We start from the raw sequence: 18,932 nt of genomic DNA on the forward strand, positions 1-18,932 counted from the left end.
TGGAGTCGAACGATCATTGTGTCCATTTACTTTCTCGACTCCGCAACACCCACGAGCAGGCCGTATTCAACGCGTGCTAACACAGTCTCCGCGGTGGCACAAAGCTGCACCTCCCCAGTGTGTTCACTCTGTCGTGCGGAGTCTGCGTGAATCAAAATAGACTCCACATGAACCACATAAAAATATGTCTTCTCCGCAGCGTCCTGATCCAAAGACGACGGTGTTGCGTGTGGACGATGCAACACACTGCGCAACACGAGATCATTCACCGCCTCACGGTTTCGCAGCTGCTGCAGGGGAACTCGGATGGACACATCAACTGTCAGCGGCTGAGGCGCGTACACATAGCCACGACAGAGGCAAAGAAATGGTGGTATTGGCGGCGGCAACGCAGGCCGCGTCTCGACACGTTTCTTCCCACCCTTCGATGGGCCGGATCGCTTTGCTCGACTCCCCATTCCCCCCGCCCTCTACCGCAGGCACCACCACACCCCTGAAGCCAAACCGCGTCCAAAAAAAAAAAAGATAAATAAAATAACATAAACGGATAATAATTGAGGCTCCCTCAAATTTTGTTGACGTTTTTTTTTCTTTTTTTTTTTGTGTGTGTGAAAGAGAGTTTACTTTCACTCCACGCTTTCTCTTTCACACCTGCAAAAGACGTGTCGCGCACACCAACGCAAAATCACGTATTTCTCCGCATGGCAAGGGCACCAATAGAAGTAATATGGAGCAACTGTGCAGAGGCGCACAAAAAAAACAAAGGGGGTAGCAATAATTCAACACATCCAACATGTTCAAACAACAACAACAAAAAAAAAAAAAAAAATGCCCCATGAACACGAAACGCTGCCTAAACGTATCTGCTTCTTGTCAGTGTTTTTTTTTTTTTTTTTGGTTTAGAGTGGAGGCAATTGTCTGATTAATTTCCGTCGTCGTTTCCTCAGTCCATGTTGCCTTTCCTTTTTTTGTGTGTTTTGTTTTTTCCACCCGGAAACCACACATGGCCCTTGTGTGTATATATACACGTATGTTTGTATTCCACAGTGAACAAGAGAGAGTGAGAAAAAAGAGAGTGAGAAAAAAAAAAAAAAAAAAAAACAGAAGTTACCGGTCAGTTCTGCTCCTCTTCGCCCTGCGCAGCTCCAGCAAACCCTGCGGTGTGGCCTGCCAGGAGCACAATTCGCGGCTGTAGTAGTCTCGCGTCAGTGGGTCCCAAAACATGTCCAAATCAAAACTGTAAAAGAGGTCGCTCTTGTCATCGTACACCCAGTCATTGGCGCCATCGATGGTAATCTCAAGCTCCTCGGCGGTGAGGTACAACGGCTCCTCCGGCTCGCCAAGTATTGGACGCAGAAAACGAGTCATATGTCTGCTCCTCTCACCGTGGCTCGTCTGCACGCGTTCTCTTCGACGGCGCTCCTGTTCCCTCCGTTCATCATACTTTTGGGCGGTCTGGGCACGAATGGAGTGCGGATATGAACACAGGAAGATGGCAGTGATGCAGGCAACGAAATTAAAGCATATAGACGCAATGTAAACATCAAACCCCCAGTCATATCTAACGCGACACTGTGGTGAGGGACTGTGCAACGCCTCACACGCTCGTCGTTCACAACGTGTGTAAAAGTGAAATAACACACAGTTCACTATACCACATGGTAAGGCTAAAAGAAGCAAACACAACACGACCAATGAGCTGTGCGAGCGAGTTGGGCGGCTTGCTATCCGCAATGTCACAATAATACCCAAAAGAATACAAAAAAACTGTACAATAGCAAGGCTCCACATGGCACTAATGTACGCACGCACAAACGATTCAGATGCCTCACATATAATCGCTTTCGTCAGACTATCACGCAGCTGACGTGGATACCTCGAGCTACCGCGTTGCATGCAGAACCCTACAACCCCTTCATAGCAGGAAAAAATCAGCCCCATAGACCGATACTGAAGATGATTCAATGTCACAATCCACTCTGTCGAGCACATACCAATCGCCATGCAAAAAACCGAAGGAGCAAGTAGGCAAAGAAGAAATGTCACAAAACGATTGAATGCGTTAATGCTATTATACTTCGTTTCCTTGTACAGTACAATCTTCTCAACTGCCGTGCGGTCGCGCCTCAGTTCACCGTCAAGGTGCAACTTCATGTTCCCAAGTCGGTTTGGAATGTACACCTCTGATGGAACGGGAGAAACCGAATCAACACGCGTGATGTGCGTATTTGTGGTGAGGTTGGCGGCGACAATAGACCCCGCTTCCGATGCGAGCTCATGGCGCACCTCACCGCCGTCCCTTGACATCCTTCGATGAAACTATGACACTGTAAATAATGAAAGAAAGAGAAAAATAGAAAACAACATGCACCGCCATGTGCTCGCAACACACACACACACACACACATTAATACATAGAAAGAGTTTTTGTGTGTGAAAGAGAGAAAGAATCCAAGACACACGCATCACTTCACTTGCATAAAGATTAAACAAAAAAAAAAAAGGGGGAAAGAGGGGGGAGGAGAAACGTGTCAAGGTGATCGCCCCCCTCACTACTCCCCAAGGCAAATCCCAAAGAAGTGAATGGCCAAAAAGCCGAATGCCTCGCTGACGACCGAGCGTGGGACAAATCCCGTCGTAGCGGGTTCCAGTGTCCCCAATTCTGTGTGATGAGGCGTGTTAGAAGTGTTTTTGTCTGTGCAGAGAAGTTGCAACACCAACGCGCCACTGCCACGGTCATCCAGCAGGTACAAAAGAATCTGTGTAGCCTCCGCCCGCTCCTCGGGACTCATTTTGTGCGCCACTGTTGCCATCCCCGATTGCGCGACCTCTGTTGCCCACGACGACAGGCAGCAGAGTGCCTCGTGAAGAAGATAAAATAAATGCCGGGCGGCGGCGCAAAGTGCTTTGAATGTGAGAAACCCGTCGTGGGCAGGAACTCCAGCGGCGTAATCACAAGATTCGGTAAGCCAACGCGCCGTGTCAACAACACCACGAAAGGCCCGAAGTAATGGGAGAAGAAGGGCGACAAGAGCCGATGTGGCCTCCTCTGCCATAATCCCTCCTCCTTTTCCCCCTCCCGTTGTTCCCAGGCGCTCATGAATCCAGCCCGGTGAGAGTTGCAGGAGATACTCCGGCACAACATGACGAATGTCCACAGCATTAACGCAACTGTGCACGTCATTTGCCGAAGGAATGAGCACGGCGGCAGAAGGATATCCTGTACCGTCTCCACCCGGACGCAATGGCAGAGTCCAACCCTCATCGGCCTGCAGGGATGAAGGACACCATGGCGTCAACGCCTTCGATGAAAAGTCTCGAATCATGGCATGTGAAGCGTCTTTGGAACACGGACGCGGTCTCCTCATTGTCGTTAAAGCCATGTCATCTGAGCTCATCCCTTCTGTATCGGCAAAACAAAAAGATGAAGAATGCGTTTCTCTTCTGTTTTTGGCATCTCCAGTCACCGCAGTTAACAGGCTCCGCTCATGTGGGAAGAAACGAGCCCGCAGAGTCTCCGCCTCCTCCGTGAGAGCCCTCACGTTGGACTCATGTATCTTAAACCATTCCCGCTGGCGAGACACACTTGCGTAGATGCGGTAGAGCTGTATCTTCAGCTGCGCCGTCAGCGAATCCTCGCGCGTCCACGGGCGAGACGGCTGCGTCTTCTCCTCGTCCATGCCCTCCTACCGCCCCGCCGTGCAACGATGAGCAGGACGCATCCGCACGTCTGGAAAAAGTGGATAATAAAGAGGAGAAAAGGGAAAACATGACATGGCCAACCGTCCACAGACAGAGGGGGAAAAAGAAAAGGAAAAGCAACGACATAAGGAAAAAGTGTTGTCCGGGCAGAAAAAAAACAAAAAAGGAAAAAAAAAAACTTTTTCATATCGAGAAGAAAAAACACCAAATGCCTTTCATGCCTATTTCCCGCTGGGATGAGACATCACACGTCGTGGAAGAGCCCGTCCACCCCGCACCGCCTCCTCTCTGACTCCCTCCCTCACACACACAGAGCCACGGAGGCGTGGTACCATCATCATCATCATTTACCGCCCACACTGCATGTAGGAATGGAACGCCAACAAAAAAAAAAAAAAACAGGAAGATACAAATAGACAAAAAGCCGCAAATAAAACAAAGAAAGGAAAGAGGAAAGTGAGAGTAGTAAAGGGGGATGAGAACACAAGGAGAGCGTGCACCATATATGCAGGGGCAAGCTAACAAACATTTCACCACACATAAGCATTTACTTCCTCTTTGAAGGCGCAGCGATGATGTGTCAATAAATAGAAATTTATCAAGGGTGGGGGAGGCGGAGACCACTGCACATTCCAATCAACATCCCCCATTCTTGCTATTCATCCCGCCCCCCCTCCCCACATGCATCAAAAACCCCGGCGTTTTCCTCCTTTTCGGCTCCCCTTTTTATCTCCCCCTTATTCAATCAGACCGCCTGATAACATCTTGTATGTTCTTTTTATTCTTACATCTTCTTCTTCCTTTTTTTTTTTTTTTGTTTCTTCTTCTTCTTGTCCTTTCCGGTTGAAGCGATACATCACCGTCCCTCCTTCCTTGGGACCGGCACATGCGGGTAATTCGCCTTCCATATTCCCTCGTTCACCTGCGAGTAGTCCCAATTCTTGGCGCATTCCTTCGCCCACCACACGCGGCGCATCATGGATGTCTCCTTGTTGCTTGCGACATTCGGGTAAAACGCCGACGAGAGAGCAGAGCCAACGCAGAACCCCAAAACAGTAAAGCCACTGAAGGTACTGAACAGGACAAACCCCGTGTTGCAGCGTGAGAGGACGTAGTAACTTCCAAGCACCGTCGAGAAAGTGGCGGTTGCCACTGCGAATGTTAACTGCTTGCGTCGCACCTGCCACTGTTTGCCCCACACACCACCTTCCCTCTCAAATCGCAGTAAGTCGCTTGGATACATCATTGGAAGATCCGAAACGAGAATCGTCCCTCCTTTGCCCGTCATTCTTCCTCCCTTCGGTTGCCTCCGTGTGCGGTAAGAAAATGATACAAAATAATGACAATAATACAAGTAATAACACGTGCTATCTAATTATTATTATTATTTTTTTTTTTTTTTTCCTTTTTGTTTTCAAAACTCTGCGCGGAAAAAAATATGAATGCACCTTCTATTAAACCCAGCCGCCGCCTCCTTTCCTCTCTCTCTCTCTCTCTCTCTCTTTGTGTGTGTGTTTTATGCGTGCAAAAATAAACACGCAACAGACAATTTTTAAGGGGTTTTATTAAACGCCAAAAGAGAGAAAAAAAAAACATAAGAAAAGGAAAAAAAAAAAGAAGCACACATGACACGCCAAAGGCAGTGGAGGATAACCCCCCACTCACTCACTCACACTCACACAGTCGACATCACACACACACACACACAGAGAGAGAGGGAAAGAAAGAGAGAAAATGAGACACACATGTAAATGTAAACACGTAAGCACACCCACACTCACACATGTATGCCGCTATAATATGTCTTAACAATTTATTGCGGCTCCACAAAAAAAAAAAAAAAAAAAAACGTGTGGATATGCACGTTAATGGCTGTCAATTCATCTCCTTCTCCTTTTGTTCCTTCTCTCTCTCTCTCTCTCTCTCTCTTTTATCCGTGAAGCTGAGAGGAAAACAACATTGCCGTCCATACGCCCCTCTCCTCCCCCCTCCACGTTTCCCTGAGAATCAAAAAGGCACACACGCGGCCAATCCAAACATATTCAAAAACACGTTATGAAAATAAATGTGGAGGGAAAAAAAAAAAAAAGAAAAAAGAAAAAAAAGAAGAAAAAGGGGTTCTCCTGTTTTGTTTTGTTTTTTATTTTTTATTTTAATATTTAAAAATCTACCGTCATTTCATGCCTTTTTTTTTTTTCCTTTTTTTTTTTATTTACGCCTCTTCTCAAGTCCGCAAGAAACCAGACTTCATTCGCACAAATACAAACAAACATACACAAATACACACAGATATATAAATATATATATATAAATAGATAGATAGATAGATTATTATTTTTATTTTTATTATTACCGCATATGGGCATCAATAAAATAAGTTTTTTTTTTTTTTTTTTTTTTTTTTTTTAGTATATTTCTCTTTCTCTCGTCTTCTCTTTTTCTCCTTCTCGTTTTTTTTTTTTTTTTTATTATTGTTTTTTTTTCTCTTTTTTCCCTTTTTTTTTACTCCTGGTTCCTGTCTGGCATCTCTCTTGTCTCTTTTCCCTTGGTTTACTGTAATGGACTGCCCCTTCCATTATCAACCCGGCACAATGAAGAAGGAAAGAGGAGAGAGATAGAGAGAGAGTGAGTGAGCCACAGTCGCCATCTTCCTCATCGACAGCACCGGAGGCCCCTCCAAGCCTCACCTCAACCTCTTCATTGCCTTTATGTATAAATATAGATATATGTATGTATACGGGGCCCCCTGTGTACATTGATGTCAGCTCTTTAGTTAATTCCTTTTTGTTGCTTTTATTTAGTTAGGTGCCTTTTTCCTTTTTTTTTTTTCTTTTTTCTTTCTTTTTTCCCTGCCTGTCGTTGCTTGCTGTTTTTTTTTTTTATTTTTTTTTGTTTGTTTGTTTTTTTTGTTTGTTTTTTTGATTATTAATATTATTATTTTGACGCCCCTTTTATATCCCCGCCGCAGCACATTACTACCCGCCGCTTGCCTTCGCCCGGGGCACACCACGCCATGAAGGAACGCCTTCCAATTCTCCTCAAGAAAATATGCACTTGCGCGTGTGTTTGTGTGTGTGTTTGTGTGTGGCCCCTTTTTCTCCCTCACCCGCTTTTAGTAGCGACGGCGCGGTGGGCTGCGGCTGCGGCTGCGGTCGCGGTCGCGGTCGCGCTCGCGAGCAAATCTCTTCGGGCTACGGCTCCTGCTGTGGCTGTGACGGCGCCGATGCCGTTCGTACGAGTCTGAGCGGGATCGAGCACGGCGACGATCCTCGCGCCTGTCAACATCCCGCCGGTCAACAAACTCCCGCCGATCGCCGTAGTCGCGCCGGTCGTTGTAGTCGCGCCGGTCGCCGTAGTCGCGTCTGTCGTTGTAGTCGCGCCGGACAAATTCACGTCGGTCGTTTTGGTTGCGGCGATTGTCGCGTGGGCCGGAGCGGCAATCACGGGAAAGATGGCCATTGCGGCCGCAGTTGCGGCAATACGGCTCGACCGCACGGCACTGCAGCGCCACATGTCCTTCCCTGTCGCATTTGAAGCAGCGTTGACGCTGGCGCCGCTCCACATCGACGCGGGAGCCGTTCAGTTCCGTGCCATGCAGCCGGAGCGCTGCACCACATGCCTCCTCGTTGGGAAACCCAACAAACGCGAAGTGCTTCTTCTCGTGGATAAATACATCGACGGGTTCTCCAGCGGAAAGAAAGAAGGCGCGGAGGTCTTCCTCGTTTGTGTTTGGCGGCATTCCCTTCACCACTACTTTCGTCGGCAGCACATTCTCACGCGGACCAGTGCGCTTCTTCTCCACCTCAATGGCAACGCCATTCAGTTCCCGACCGGTCATCTGCAGGGCGGCCTCAAGAGAGTCGGTGTTGTCAAAGCCGACAAAGGCGTAGCGGCGCCGTGGCTCTAAAAAGAGATCGGCGATGGTTCCAAGCGGTTCAAACAACTCACGAAGCTGCTGCTCTGTCGTATTCTCTGCGATGTTTCGAACGGCAACCTTAAATTCCTCACGGAAACGCTTGCGGTTATCGCGCGGCGACGCGTCCCTGCCGTCACCCCCTCTCTCTCCATCTGTCGCACCGTTTTTCTGGTTATCATCCATGTTGTTGTCTGAGCGTCCGTGATAAGAATCATTCTCCTGCCTCTTCTTCTCCACCTGAATGAATGCACCGTTTTCAAACTCCATGCCATCCATATTAAGTGCCTCATTGAAGTCTTCCTCGTTCTCAAACGATAGCGTTGCAGCATTCCTCTCCAATGTGCAATGAGTCACATCGCCTACACGGCTAAAGAAGTCACGAACAGCGTCCTCTCTCGTGTCCTCCGGAAGACCACGCACCTGAATCGTGTACGACATCCTTTATATATATATATTATTTTATTTTATTTTATTTTATTTTATTTTATATATATTCAAAATGTTGTCTGCCTCTTAGATTCAGTTCTGCAGCTCGCTCTTCTTTTGTGCGTCAACGTAGCCCAGCAGCTGAGTTATCTTGTATGGCCTGATTTCTGTTTACTACCCACTCCTTACAAATCCTCTCGGTAGGTTTTTACGTACCTGCCGTTTTTATGCTTCTTCTTCTTCTTCTTCTTCTTTTTCCCTCTTTATCTTTGGGACCTTAATGCCCTTCTATTCCTCTTCCTTTTGTCCTTCACCTATAGACTGTCTGCCTCGCGTGCACGCCCTCAAAAGTTAGTGCTGTGTGACTAATTGCCTTCTTATTTTTTATTTTGTTCTTGTTGTTGTTGTTGTTCTTCTTCTTCTTCTTTTCGGCGGAGCGAGTGCTGCCGTTCCCCTCCAACGAACCGCTGCTTGTTTTAAGTAATGATCTGGTGGTTGCTTCATCATATCAGGAGGGAGTTCCAAGGCAAAAACCAAGTTGCAAGTGTAATTTGGCAAGTGTGTGTATGTAAGTATGCATGCACGCATGTATGTATGTATGTATGTTTGAGTGAGTGAGTGAGTGTTGTTGTTGTTGTTGCGTTTTCGCATCCCCTTCTCTCCCACCCCTTGACGGCGAGCAGCAGACAAAAACGAAAAAACACCCGGCGGCGTTCACGACCCACGTCTCCCTCCCTTTTTCCGTACACATCACCTTTTCCGTCACCCAAAAATTCACTCTAAATCCCACCCATTCACGTCATTCACGGCCCAGCCAAAGCGTGCCCTCTCAACCCCCCCCCACCCCCCTTTTCCCCCTTTTCCTCCTTTTCAAGTCTATTTGGCCGGAAACTTACATGTGCGCAGGTACCTCGTGTGTATGTGCGTTTCTGTCCGTCTGTCTGTGCGTACATACGTGCCTGTCTGCGTGTATATAATGCATGCATGCATGTATATTTATTTATTTATATTTATATATTTTTATATATGCGTACATGTATGCCTACGCCAAAGGTTCATGATGCCCACAGCAAAAACCACTGGAAGAAATATCAATAATGCCTGGCAGTCATCACATAAAAAAAAAAAAAAAAAAAGGAAAAAAATAATAAATAAATAAATAAATAAATAAATAAATCCGCGTTTTTCCTTCTGTTTTTTTTTGTTGTTGTTTTTTATTGAGCGCACATCAGCCACCATCATCGTTGCGGAAGCACTCAAAAAACAAAACAAATTTTATACAAACACTCAAGTAAAAAAAAAAAAAAATCCAAAAAAAAAAAAAAAAAGGAGTTTAACAAAACAAAAAACAAAAAAAACAAAAAACAAAAAACAAAAAAAAATCCCCCTGCTGCGAGTACACACGCGCATCGTTAATTGTCCCCGTCCTACCATCGCACAAAGCAATAAAACGTGGATGGTTGGACGACGAATAAAAACTTCAGGGCCTCACACAAACACACACACAATAAGAAAAAAAAAAAAAGAAAAAAAAAGCTGTTTATCCGTGGCCCTCCCCAGACCTCCCCGCATATATAAATATAAATATAAATGTATGCATGTAATATATTTATTGTACATCGTTTTGTTTGTTTGTTTGTTTTTATAGACGCCCACCCCTCCTTCAATCCACCACCCCCCTCGTTAATTATTATGGGGGGGAAGACAAAAACAAAACGACAACAACAAAAAAGAAAAAAAAAAAAGAAAAGCCAGCAAAACATTTCCCCTCACGGGAATGTCGTTATGAGCGCGGGGAAAAGTTTTTTTCACACCATAAGGTCTGGGGAGGGGTGGAGGGGAGGGGGGAAAAGGGTCACGTGTTACTGTGCATCGTGTGGGCCATCCAAATTATAAAACATAAAAAAAAAGAAAAAAAGAAAAGAACAAAAACAGCACCACCAACACCAGCAACAACAACAAATAATAATAATAATAATAATAATAATAAAAGAAAATCATTGATCCCTACAGTCAGCTTTACATATGCATACAGAAATATGCAAATGTGTATTATACGTATCTATATAATAGATACATAAATATATATGTGTATATCGATATATATATATATATATATATATATATATATATATGCCGAATACAGTCTCGCGCCGTTAAGACGATGAAACGCATGCATCATCCCACTTCAGAAAATCATGCAATATTCTTCTCTACGCATGATGTACACTCAAGATGGGGGTAACAATAACAATAACAATAACAACAATAAATAAATACTTTAGGATGAGGATTCATTCTTTTATTTCGTTCATCCATACTTCTGTAGATATGTAATGTGCATATTTACTGTCAATCTTATGCAAACATTACAAAGCAAAGCGGTTCCCTCAATCGGGAGTAATTCCCCCTCTTAAAACCACTAATACTAATTCCCACAAAACTCTTTACTATTTTAACTATTCAGTATTATTACTTTTTCCCTCAAATTTATTCTTTACTGTCATACACCCACTCATGCTACACGTTGTGATGGAGGTAGCTACGTAACGATGGACTTATTCCCTGCACCGTCGACGCAAAGCCAAAATGAATGGCTTCTCAGCCCTTTCGTTAAAAAATAATAAATGACACCGCCACGGCCAGAAGCCACGCAGCCAATAGGCCACGTGAGAGCAAAAGTCCGATGACGCAGTGAAAAGCTCCTCAAACACGCCGTGTTGACGGTGCATTTCACGCTGTGAATATCGCACCAACAAGTAGTCCAACCCGTCGCTTTTGTACACGCCGCGCTCCTCATCAAAGAGAGTGGGATCTTTGGTGTAACGCAGTTGTACCCCCCGCAGTTGCCTCCGATCGGCCCCGGACAGAAATACACTCGCGGCATCACTGGCTGTTGAAGGCCCGCCCATGGTTCCGTATAAATCCCCGTCGTGATACTCACGAAACCGCCCCAGTGGAGAAGTTATACCCTCCGACAAATGAAGAAGCGCCACGAACGGCAGGGCAAATAACGCAACAAGTCGATCTCTAAGCGAAGAGGGATATAACGGGAGGTACCCTATTCTCCCATCCACAAGTTGCCCTGGGGGCTGTAGATGATGTGCCTTCTGAAACCGATTAATACCCGTCATGCCAGCGTAGGCGTCAATGAATACCGTGAGAGAAACAGTTTGGTCCGCACTCCCCACGCCCAGGCGATTGGCACATGAATTGTTATCAAAAATATCCTTCTCAATGATTTGATGCAGTTTTTTTAACGCGTCCGCACCGGGATAATTGTGAATGCTAAAGTACACAGACATCACCACGGTCATAAGCTGCAGGAGAAATAAGCACAAGAATACGGCCATCGTCACGCGCTTCATTCGCTGCTCATAGCGAACGTGCTTGTATTTCCGCTGTTTGCTCGCATTGCCCCGTTCCGGTTGTTGAAGCACAGTTTTTCCATTTCCATCCTTCACGTGTGCAGAGCCGTCCCCTTCCCTCGCGATCAACTCATTCCACGTCAAAGAAACAGCAGCGGCCACAGGCGCCAAAAAATTCGGAAAAACCACCATAATAAATCGCAGCTCTTTGTGCGGCAGGAAACTATACAGAAACACAAAGAGAGCTGCCGGAAGCAACACGGCACGGTACCGCACACCCGTGTCCAGCCACAGTGAAAACAACGCCCCACGAATAGAAGAAGAAGAAGGAGAATACGGTGACAGTGAAAACAACGAAGCCGCTGGAGCTCGAGAGCAAAAGGCCGCCATAAGATGGATTAGCCGCCGGCCCAGATCCCAGGATGCCAAGCTCACCAACAGCAGCAGTGGCATGTACTCAAACAAAAAGGCTCGTGGCAGCGCATACGTGACGTACCAGTGCCATGGCAACCGCCCCCAGCGCCATGACTGATTCTCGACGGTGTTAAAAAACAGCACATTGGCTTCAGGCCAAAGCCAACGACCCCACAGGAAGCTGTCCAAAACGACGCTGCAGCCAAAAGCAAGCACCAAAGAGAAAAAGCTAACCAACGCAGATCGCACAAGAGTCACATCACGCTGTAAAAGCAGAAAAAGTCCGGATGACCCAAGCAACAAGATGGTGTCACAGCGAAAAACCGCAGCGCTGACATTCAGTAACGCAATAGAATGATAGTGCATCCCGCGCAACGTACACCCGCATGCCAAACTGCACAGAATGAGCGCGTACGTATTTGGAAGCGCCCTCGTCGCGTAGAACAGGAGATGAAACTGTAGGATGCACAAAAGAAAAAAAATAAAAGACGCAGAGCAACGCTTCCGGGTTGGCCTCGCAGTAGACTTCACAATTTTATTCTCAAACTCATCGATTCCAGTCGCAACGTACCACAAGGCGCCACACACCAGCGACCCCAGAACAAGACGGCACGCGTGAGAGAAGAACATGGGGCTTTTCGGCGCGGTCACCTCCAGGAAGAATGGATGCTCCACAATCCACTTCTTATTATCCATTATGTTGCTTAAAAACCCCGCATGAAGAAAAGTATATTTGACGACTGTACCGATGGGCTCCACCACGAGTGTAACAATCAACAACGTCAAGGCAACGACAATCCATGGGCCAACAAACGTTCGTGGGACCACTCCCGGAAATTCATGATGATCCCAACAGTCCGGAGCTGGACAGAAAATAAAGTCATGCATTGCCTGCATGCCAAAGCTTTCCTCTACCTTTGTGTATGGGCACAGCACCTCACACACAACACAAGACGCAAATAAGACAAACAGGCCAAGCCGAGCGTAACCCTTCATGCCTTTCGCACAAAAATCTTCCACGTTTGCAGATACTAAACACACAACAACCACAAAAAAAAAAGAAAAATTTTTGAAAAAAAAAAAAAAGACAAAACAAACTTCACTTGCGCCCCAATGCCAGCGCACTGTACTGCACTCGGTGAATGAGAGGTTCCTGCCAGGACCCAACACACACATACACAGATATATATATATATTGCCGTCAAAGAAAAGGCCTTCACAGCATCCGGCAGTGCGTCCTTCTCACTTTTTTCGGGTGCTGTTGTTTCTTCAGTTCCTTCTTTCCTCCAATGCGCCAAAAGACAAAAAACACCGCAAAAAAAGCAAAAAAACAAAAACAAAACCGTTCGGTAGCACCCGCACCAGCGGCCTTCACGGCGCCGCGTGAAGGGCAGGAGTCAAACCTCACGTCGCTCCAGGCACAACGTCCCCCGCCAGCGCATCCGTCACGGCAGGCCGCCTTGTTTGCTACTGTGCACCGTCCCGCGTCCAGTACACCTGGCCCTCCATCCCTCCCTCGTCCATCTGGTGCCCACGCTCAATCTCCGGGAGTCGGTAGTTCATGAACACCACCTGCATCTCGTCCAGCGTCATGTCCTTCACCCAGCCCCTGGCGTTAAGGTACCGCCGCGCCATCTCGCGCTGCCTGAGGTCCTTGTGGTACGGGCTCTTCGGGTGGCTCGCCTGCCACAGGGCGTGGAAGAGGCCGGGCTCCTTCAGCCCCTCCTCAATCTGCGCCTCGCTAAGCGGGGCAAAATTCGGGCGGTGCAGCCGCTCGATCAGCGGTGCCTCCTCCAGCTCCCGCTGCCGCAACGCCTCGTACTGCTCCATGTGCATCGCACGGTACCTCTCGCTCTCCTCCGCGTACTGCTTCTCCGTCACGCCCTTCACGGGAGAGCTGTGCGGCGTGTCGACGCCGACAAAACACACGCCCATGCGGCGCGCCTGCCCCACCACTCGACGCACGCGCGTCTCAATGAGTGGGTACTCCGGCCTTCCCCAACTCCTCGGCTTCATCTTCGCTATCTCGTACGCCATCTCCAGCGTCATTAGGGCGCAGTAGTGTCCGCGAATCGGCACCGGGCCGGTCTCACGGCGCTTCTTCCGCAGGGCGCGCAAAATAAACCAGGCCGTGGGCGGCGGCTCGATGGCGTACAGGTACGACTTGTCAAAGTACACCTGAATGCGTACGATGAGTTCCACGTCGTCCTTGAAGTGCGGCTTCGTGCGATCGTTAAAGGACTTTGCAAAATCCATGGCCTTCAGGCCGAGCTTCGAGAACTCCTGCCCCACCGGCGGGCCAGTGGCTGCCTTCCCCGCCTTGATGAAGAAGCGCCAGTTGTGCAGCACCCGCTTCCCAGGGAACTCCGGCACCGCGAAGATGTCCTTTGCCTTCGCCATCACAGCGGCATCCAGCATGCGGTTCGAGCCCGGCTCAACGTTAACGGTCTTCGGCCGGGCCCTCAACAGCGAGACCGTGCCTCGGCGGAGCATATGCTTGCCTGTCCACACAACAGCCCCTCCCCTTCCTGCTTACTGCTTACTGCCCGCGCACCAAAGGAGCAGGCGTGAAATAGGAGAAAGGCATCCACACACACACAAATGCATGCATGCATCATGCACAGACGCCCACAACAAAACACGGAGAAGAAGAGACCACTGCCCCAGCCCCAAACACACACACACACAGAGAGAGAAAAAAAAAAAAAAAAGAGTTCAACACGCACACACGCACCAACCTAAGCCGCTTTTCCCACCTGCAGCATGCAGCACAGCGTCTCGCGTGTCTTCTCGCACGGGCCGCCCGACACCTCGCGCCCAATGTGCCGCAGCTCGTCCTCCCGAACACGCTGCAGTCGCGCCTCCAGGTCCGCAACGGTCACGCCAAGGCCCACCGCAAGCTTCTCCATGCAACCAGACTCGCCATAAAACGTCCGCCGCTGATGAACGTGTCGTGCCGCCAGGTAGTCAAGCAGCCAGCGCTCCAGGTGCTCCACGTCCCTCCCAGTCCCGCCGCCAACCGCTCCCAGCGCCTCCCGAAAGGCCTCCCCATACGCGCACCGACCGCAGTGACGGGCGACCCTCTCAAGCATCGCACGCACTCCGCCCTCCTCCTCTTGCTCGCCGGCGCCCGCTGGTCCCGTCGCCCACCGCTGCAACGCCCACGTCGCGTTCACAGCATCGTTCTGCACAAGGTACGCCGTCACAAGGGCACGGAAGAAGTGCGGCGAAGAACACTGTCCTGCACTGGGCGATCCGCATTCAAGCTCCTCCGCCAGGCGCAGAACCGCGTCCGCCCTTCGCTCATAGGCAGACGCAAGGCACGACTCCACTCCTGCACTATGCATTCGGCTACAGCAACAAGCACCTACCTCTCTATAACCCCCTAGCAAGTAGAGTAATAAGTGGCGGATAAACAACAATCAGAGCAGAAAACACATCCGTGCGAAAAGCGGCGGCTCCCATCAAACCAACAAGGGTGCCCCACATGCACACACCGAAAATAATATAATATTGTGTTCCCCCAACCAGACGATAACAATGACCCATTGGCACAGCAAGCCACACATCGGCTCAGATCAGCCCAGCCCCAGAAAGATGCCTCTTCACGAGCTGCCACCCACCAATGTTTCATGTGGTGGCAGAACGTACGGAAGACGGTCCGGCAGAATTTGGCTGGCCTTCACAGACTTCTCAATGGCACACCACAGCGCCTCAAACACAACGCGACCGCCGTTCTCGTCGAAGTGGAGACCATCAGAAAAATACTCACACCATGAGCCCTCTACGTACGGCACCGTGTCAGCACTCCTGCCCAGAAAGACTCGGTACAGGTCAACCGTAAAAACATCCCCGTGCTCCTCATACTCCTCGGCCCCAACCCGCAGAGAAGCATCGCGGTAGCGTCGCATGGATTCGAAGCTGCGGCCACAAGAATTGGGGTCACAACCAACGTCACGCAACCACTGCAGTCGTCCCTTCTCGTCAAGCGGTGGGGGCGAAAGGAGGAATATACCACCAACGGGACATACGTGCTTGCGCACAGTGTCAATGATTGCCCTCAGGTTCGCACCGTATTCATCCAGTGGGACATGCTGAGGAAAGCCAGCGCAATCGTTGGACCCAAGCATCAGAGTTACGAACAGTGCCTTACCAGGTTGTATGGGAAGAAGCTGCTGACGCCTCGCATCATCCTTCAGTATATCCAGCACCCAGCGCGTGTTGTAACCGCTTAGCCCACGATTGATAACATCTGCGCGGCGCACGTAACGCTCGCTGAGGCGTGACGCCCAGCCGGACTCGTAACCTTGCTGTGTCAGGGAGTCGCCCAAAAGAAGAACGTACTGCATTTCTTTTTTTTTTTTTTTTTTCGCTGCCTTCTCTTTGGGTATGTCCACCAACTTCTCCCACCCTTGCCAAGCGAAAGAGAGGAAGAAGTACAGGAAATAGGAACGGAAAAAAAAACAGCAGTTAAAAGCGGATGCAGCTTCCAGATCGCCGTAGCATCAATGCCCTCATGCCTCCCCTACCCCCCCCCTCCCCCCCCCAAAAAAAAAAAGTCAAAAAGGACAAAAATTGATATGAATGCCCATCCCCATCGCCATCGGCATTTTGGCACCAAAATGGAGGTGGCGGCGTCTCCTGCACGGGGGTCCAGTTGCTGCTTGCGCATGCCGCTTCCTCCGTAACGTAACCTGAAGTGGTATTCACGCCCCTTCCGTGCCTCTCATAGCAGCAAAGTATAAGAACAAAAAAGAAAAAGACGTTTCTTTATGCTTTGCGATGTAGGCGCATGCATCTCATGACAATCCCATTTGATAGCCGCCCCCTTGTGACCGCAATCCGGCTGCCTTTCCACGCTTCTCAAATAGAACTGACTTCCTTAACCCTAAAACTTGCAGAAATACACACAATGAAAGAGAAAAGAAACAAAAAATAATAATAATAATAAATAAATAAATAAAAGAAAAAGGAGGGCCTAGAAAAAGGGCAGCAACAAAAACAACCGCAAAGTGTCCACAAAAAACGCACAGTTGCACAACAAAGTGTGTGTAAATGTATGTGTCCATGTGTGTTTGTGTGTATGTAAGAAAGTACGGAAGAAAGAGCGCGTCAAAAAATAAAATAAAAAAAATAAACATAAAAATAAAAATAAACGGTTTAAAAAAGCACCTCACATCCACAGAAAGGCATAAACAAGAATAAAAATAACTTTGCTTCGCGATTCCTTTTCGTTCCATCCCTCCCCCTCCCGTCTCTCTCTCTCTCTCTCTCTCTCTCCCTTGTACTTTCCCCCCTCTCCGGTGTTGTACAGACACACCGTTAGTGCCCAACAAATAATATTACTAGTCGTCGTAGTGGTGGTGTTAACAACAAACATACAAAAAAAAAAAAAAAAAAAAACAGGGACGGTAATTCCTCCAAAAAAAAAAAAGAAAGAAAGAGAAATTCCCCTGCAAGACGCTCGCCACATATATATATATATATATTCATCTTTGAATCAATCGATGTCTGTTCCCATCCATTTTCTCTACCGCCCTATTAACAACCAACTCAAAAATGTTCCACTTTCAAATAATGCACATAGAAACGATAGGACAAGCAACGCTGCCAAAAGTCGAAAAGATACTCTAAAACACAGGCATTCCTTCCAAACTTTTTGCTTCCGCTGCGCTAGTGCAGGCGTGGGATGTGCAATTACGGCTGCTGGACGCGAGTTAGGTGTAATACCCCCGCCAGCGCCGCTGTTTTGGAGAACCGTTGGGGGAACTAAATTATTCTTGGCTCGCGGTGAAGACACAACGCCCCCGGATTCCGTGGAGGGAGACTTCATATCTCGATTCCTGGCGGATCCAGCCACCGATAAACGCGGCGGGGCGACGGGTGGGGATTTTCTTCGTGTGTCTGTCTTATCTGTGTGGAAACGCGATTTTGGGACCGCGGGTGGTGACGGTGTAGAGACAGCATCACTCCCTGAGGGGGTAACCACTTGTGGGCTCTCCAGCAGCTCGGTCCCGTACCCACCCATCCGCATGACAAGACTCTCTGGGACGCCCTTGTCTCCGTACACGCAGCTCAATTGACGACGTACAACCTGTACATTTCCTGGTTTTATTTGCCCCAGCGTCTTCCAGAAGGCTGCGGCCTGTTCTACATACATCCTAGAAGAGCTGCGTCCAATCTTTTTCCCATTCCTGTTTTCATTTAAGCTCTCCATGTACGCCTTTGCTTGATCTTTAGGAAGGACGGCAATATCCACAAACATATTGTCCTGCGTTTTTGCATCGGGTAAAACCGAAGCAGCTTCAGCGCCTCTTTGTCGTCGTAGTTGTGGGAGATCAAGAAGAAATTTAATTTTAACACTTTCCGTGGGAAATATAAAGCCGACTGAAGGCTTCACGCCGTAGCGATTGCGTACTGTACAAAGAACCTTAAAAACTATAATGTTCTCCGTCTTTTCTTCCGTACACTCAAGCAAATTCTTCACCTGAACAATATTCTCAATGATGATATCCTTTGGGGGAAGAGGAAAATACAGGGATTCCTGCGAGAACTGCACCAACGGTACCAAGGAAGCTGTCATTTTGAGGTCTAATATGTTTTTATGTATGTTTTTGTAAATTTTTTTTTTTTTATTTCCCCCCCACCCCCACCCCCTTGTGGGCTGTAGGCGGTTTTAAGGGGGAAAAAAAATAAATAAATAATTCCCCCTTTCGCCCCTTTTGCCTCCTCTCTCTCCCTCTCCCTCTCTCTCTACCAGCCCTCTCCTCTCCCAACGTGTGGTGGCGACGGGGGATCTCCGCTTACTTTACAAGAAGACACACACACACAAACAAACAAAAAAGAAAAGGAAAGAAAAAAAAGGAAAGAAAAAAAAGGCAACGGCGCATGTGGTCGCAGGTGGGAGAAAAAAAGCAAAAAAAAAAAAAAAGGGAAAAAAAAGACCGTCGTGTTGCCTACAAGAGGCACGTGCAGCCAACGCCATTCGTGGAGACCACAGAAGATGTGTGGAAAAAACGCGTGCGGGGGGAGGTTGGAGGGAGGGGGGGGAAAAGAAAAAAAGAAAAGAATTAATAACTCCTACTCCGCGTCAGGCTCCGCAATAA

The 18,932-nt window shown here is 48.3% G+C and overlaps 10 protein-coding genes across 10 annotated transcripts, besides 46 other annotated features; all 10 read right to left on the reverse strand.

The window, feature by feature from the left end:
* Window positions 1-18,932: part of a sequence feature (heterozygous, Esmeraldo-like haplotype) that runs on past the window's edge.
* On the reverse strand, window positions 27-458 carry Tc00.1047053511621.9 (hypothetical protein, conserved; the record flags this gene model as incomplete). Its single annotated transcript, XM_812473.1, has 1 exon — window positions 27-458. The coding sequence occupies one exon, from the start codon at window positions 456-458 to the stop codon at window positions 27-29; it is 432 nt and encodes a 143-aa protein (XP_817566.1).
* Window positions 1,081-1,101: a microsatellite.
* Tc00.1047053511621.20 (hypothetical protein, conserved) lies at window positions 1,108-2,307 on the reverse strand (the record flags this gene model as incomplete). Its single annotated transcript, XM_812450.1, has 1 exon — window positions 1,108-2,307. One exon carries the CDS (start codon window positions 2,305-2,307, stop codon window positions 1,108-1,110), a length of 1,200 nt encoding a protein of 399 aa, XP_817543.1.
* Window positions 2,387-2,407: a microsatellite.
* Tc00.1047053511621.30 (hypothetical protein, conserved) lies at window positions 2,553-3,680 on the reverse strand (the record flags this gene model as incomplete). Its single annotated transcript, XM_812451.1, has 1 exon — window positions 2,553-3,680. The coding sequence occupies one exon, from the start codon at window positions 3,678-3,680 to the stop codon at window positions 2,553-2,555; it is 1,128 nt and encodes a 375-aa protein (XP_817544.1).
* Window positions 4,084-4,158: a sequence feature (A-rich).
* Window positions 4,475-4,534: a sequence feature (CT-rich).
* On the reverse strand, window positions 4,559-4,990 carry Tc00.1047053511621.40 (hypothetical protein, conserved; the record flags this gene model as incomplete). Its single annotated transcript, XM_812452.1, has 1 exon — window positions 4,559-4,990. One exon carries the CDS (start codon window positions 4,988-4,990, stop codon window positions 4,559-4,561), a length of 432 nt encoding a protein of 143 aa, XP_817545.1.
* Window positions 5,077-5,119: a sequence feature (T-rich).
* Window positions 5,182-5,205: a microsatellite.
* Window positions 5,277-5,321: a sequence feature (A-rich).
* Window positions 5,361-5,410: a microsatellite.
* Window positions 5,410-5,442: a sequence feature (GA-rich).
* Window positions 5,531-5,551: a microsatellite.
* Window positions 5,607-5,631: a microsatellite.
* Window positions 5,778-5,816: a microsatellite.
* Window positions 5,839-5,869: a sequence feature (AT_rich).
* Window positions 5,888-5,916: a microsatellite.
* Window positions 6,002-6,031: a microsatellite.
* Window positions 6,032-6,054: a sequence feature (AT_rich).
* Window positions 6,081-6,206: a sequence feature (T-rich).
* Window positions 6,513-6,622: a sequence feature (T-rich).
* Window positions 6,758-6,789: a microsatellite.
* Window positions 6,815-8,056, reverse strand: Tc00.1047053511621.50 (RNA-binding protein, putative; the record flags this gene model as incomplete). The annotated part of the gene is made up of 1 exon (XM_812453.1): window positions 6,815-8,056. One exon carries the CDS (start codon window positions 8,054-8,056, stop codon window positions 6,815-6,817), a length of 1,242 nt encoding a protein of 413 aa, XP_817546.1.
* Window positions 8,069-8,106: a microsatellite.
* Window positions 8,275-8,302: a microsatellite.
* Window positions 8,418-8,473: a sequence feature (CT-rich).
* Window positions 8,604-8,650: a microsatellite.
* Window positions 8,989-9,090: a microsatellite.
* Window positions 9,162-9,189: a microsatellite.
* Window positions 9,191-9,221: a microsatellite.
* Window positions 9,338-9,426: a microsatellite.
* Window positions 9,554-9,579: a microsatellite.
* Window positions 9,615-9,636: a sequence feature (AT_rich).
* Window positions 9,746-9,794: a sequence feature (A-rich).
* Window positions 9,946-9,976: a microsatellite.
* Window positions 10,006-10,034: a microsatellite.
* Window positions 10,065-10,179: a microsatellite.
* Window positions 10,288-10,316: a microsatellite.
* Tc00.1047053511621.60 (dolichyl-P-Man:Man7GlcNAc2-PP-dolichyl alpha6-mannosyltransferase, putative) lies at window positions 10,603-13,002 on the reverse strand (the record flags this gene model as incomplete). The annotated part of the gene is made up of 1 exon (XM_812454.1): window positions 10,603-13,002. One exon carries the CDS (start codon window positions 13,000-13,002, stop codon window positions 10,603-10,605), a length of 2,400 nt encoding a protein of 799 aa, XP_817547.1.
* Window positions 12,877-12,923: a microsatellite.
* Tc00.1047053511621.70 (ribosomal protein L11, putative) lies at window positions 13,294-14,319 on the reverse strand (the record flags this gene model as incomplete). Its single annotated transcript, XM_812455.1, has 1 exon — window positions 13,294-14,319. The coding sequence occupies one exon, from the start codon at window positions 14,317-14,319 to the stop codon at window positions 13,294-13,296; it is 1,026 nt and encodes a 341-aa protein (XP_817548.1).
* Window positions 14,565-15,173, reverse strand: Tc00.1047053511621.80 (uncharacterized protein; the record flags this gene model as incomplete). The annotated part of the gene is made up of 1 exon (XM_812456.1): window positions 14,565-15,173. The coding sequence occupies one exon, from the start codon at window positions 15,171-15,173 to the stop codon at window positions 14,565-14,567; it is 609 nt and encodes a 202-aa protein (XP_817549.1).
* Tc00.1047053511621.90 (esterase, putative) lies at window positions 15,432-16,175 on the reverse strand (the record flags this gene model as incomplete). Its single annotated transcript, XM_812457.1, has 1 exon — window positions 15,432-16,175. One exon carries the CDS (start codon window positions 16,173-16,175, stop codon window positions 15,432-15,434), a length of 744 nt encoding a protein of 247 aa, XP_817550.1.
* Window positions 16,738-16,797: a sequence feature (A-rich).
* Window positions 16,872-16,913: a microsatellite.
* Window positions 16,942-16,982: a microsatellite.
* Window positions 17,066-17,109: a microsatellite.
* Window positions 17,209-17,229: a microsatellite.
* Tc00.1047053511621.100 (hypothetical protein, conserved) lies at window positions 17,357-18,409 on the reverse strand (the record flags this gene model as incomplete). Its single annotated transcript, XM_812458.1, has 1 exon — window positions 17,357-18,409. The coding sequence occupies one exon, from the start codon at window positions 18,407-18,409 to the stop codon at window positions 17,357-17,359; it is 1,053 nt and encodes a 350-aa protein (XP_817551.1).
* Window positions 18,444-18,464: a sequence feature (AT_rich).
* Window positions 18,512-18,532: a sequence feature (AT_rich).
* Window positions 18,556-18,581: a microsatellite.
* Window positions 18,667-18,703: a microsatellite.
* Window positions 18,734-18,768: a microsatellite.

The sequence above is a fragment of the Trypanosoma cruzi genome, genomic scaffold (assembly GCF_000209065.1).
Source record: "Trypanosoma cruzi strain CL Brener 1047053517147 genomic scaffold, whole genome shotgun sequence".
Lineage (NCBI taxonomy): Eukaryota > Euglenozoa > Kinetoplastea > Trypanosomatida > Trypanosomatidae > Trypanosoma > Trypanosoma cruzi.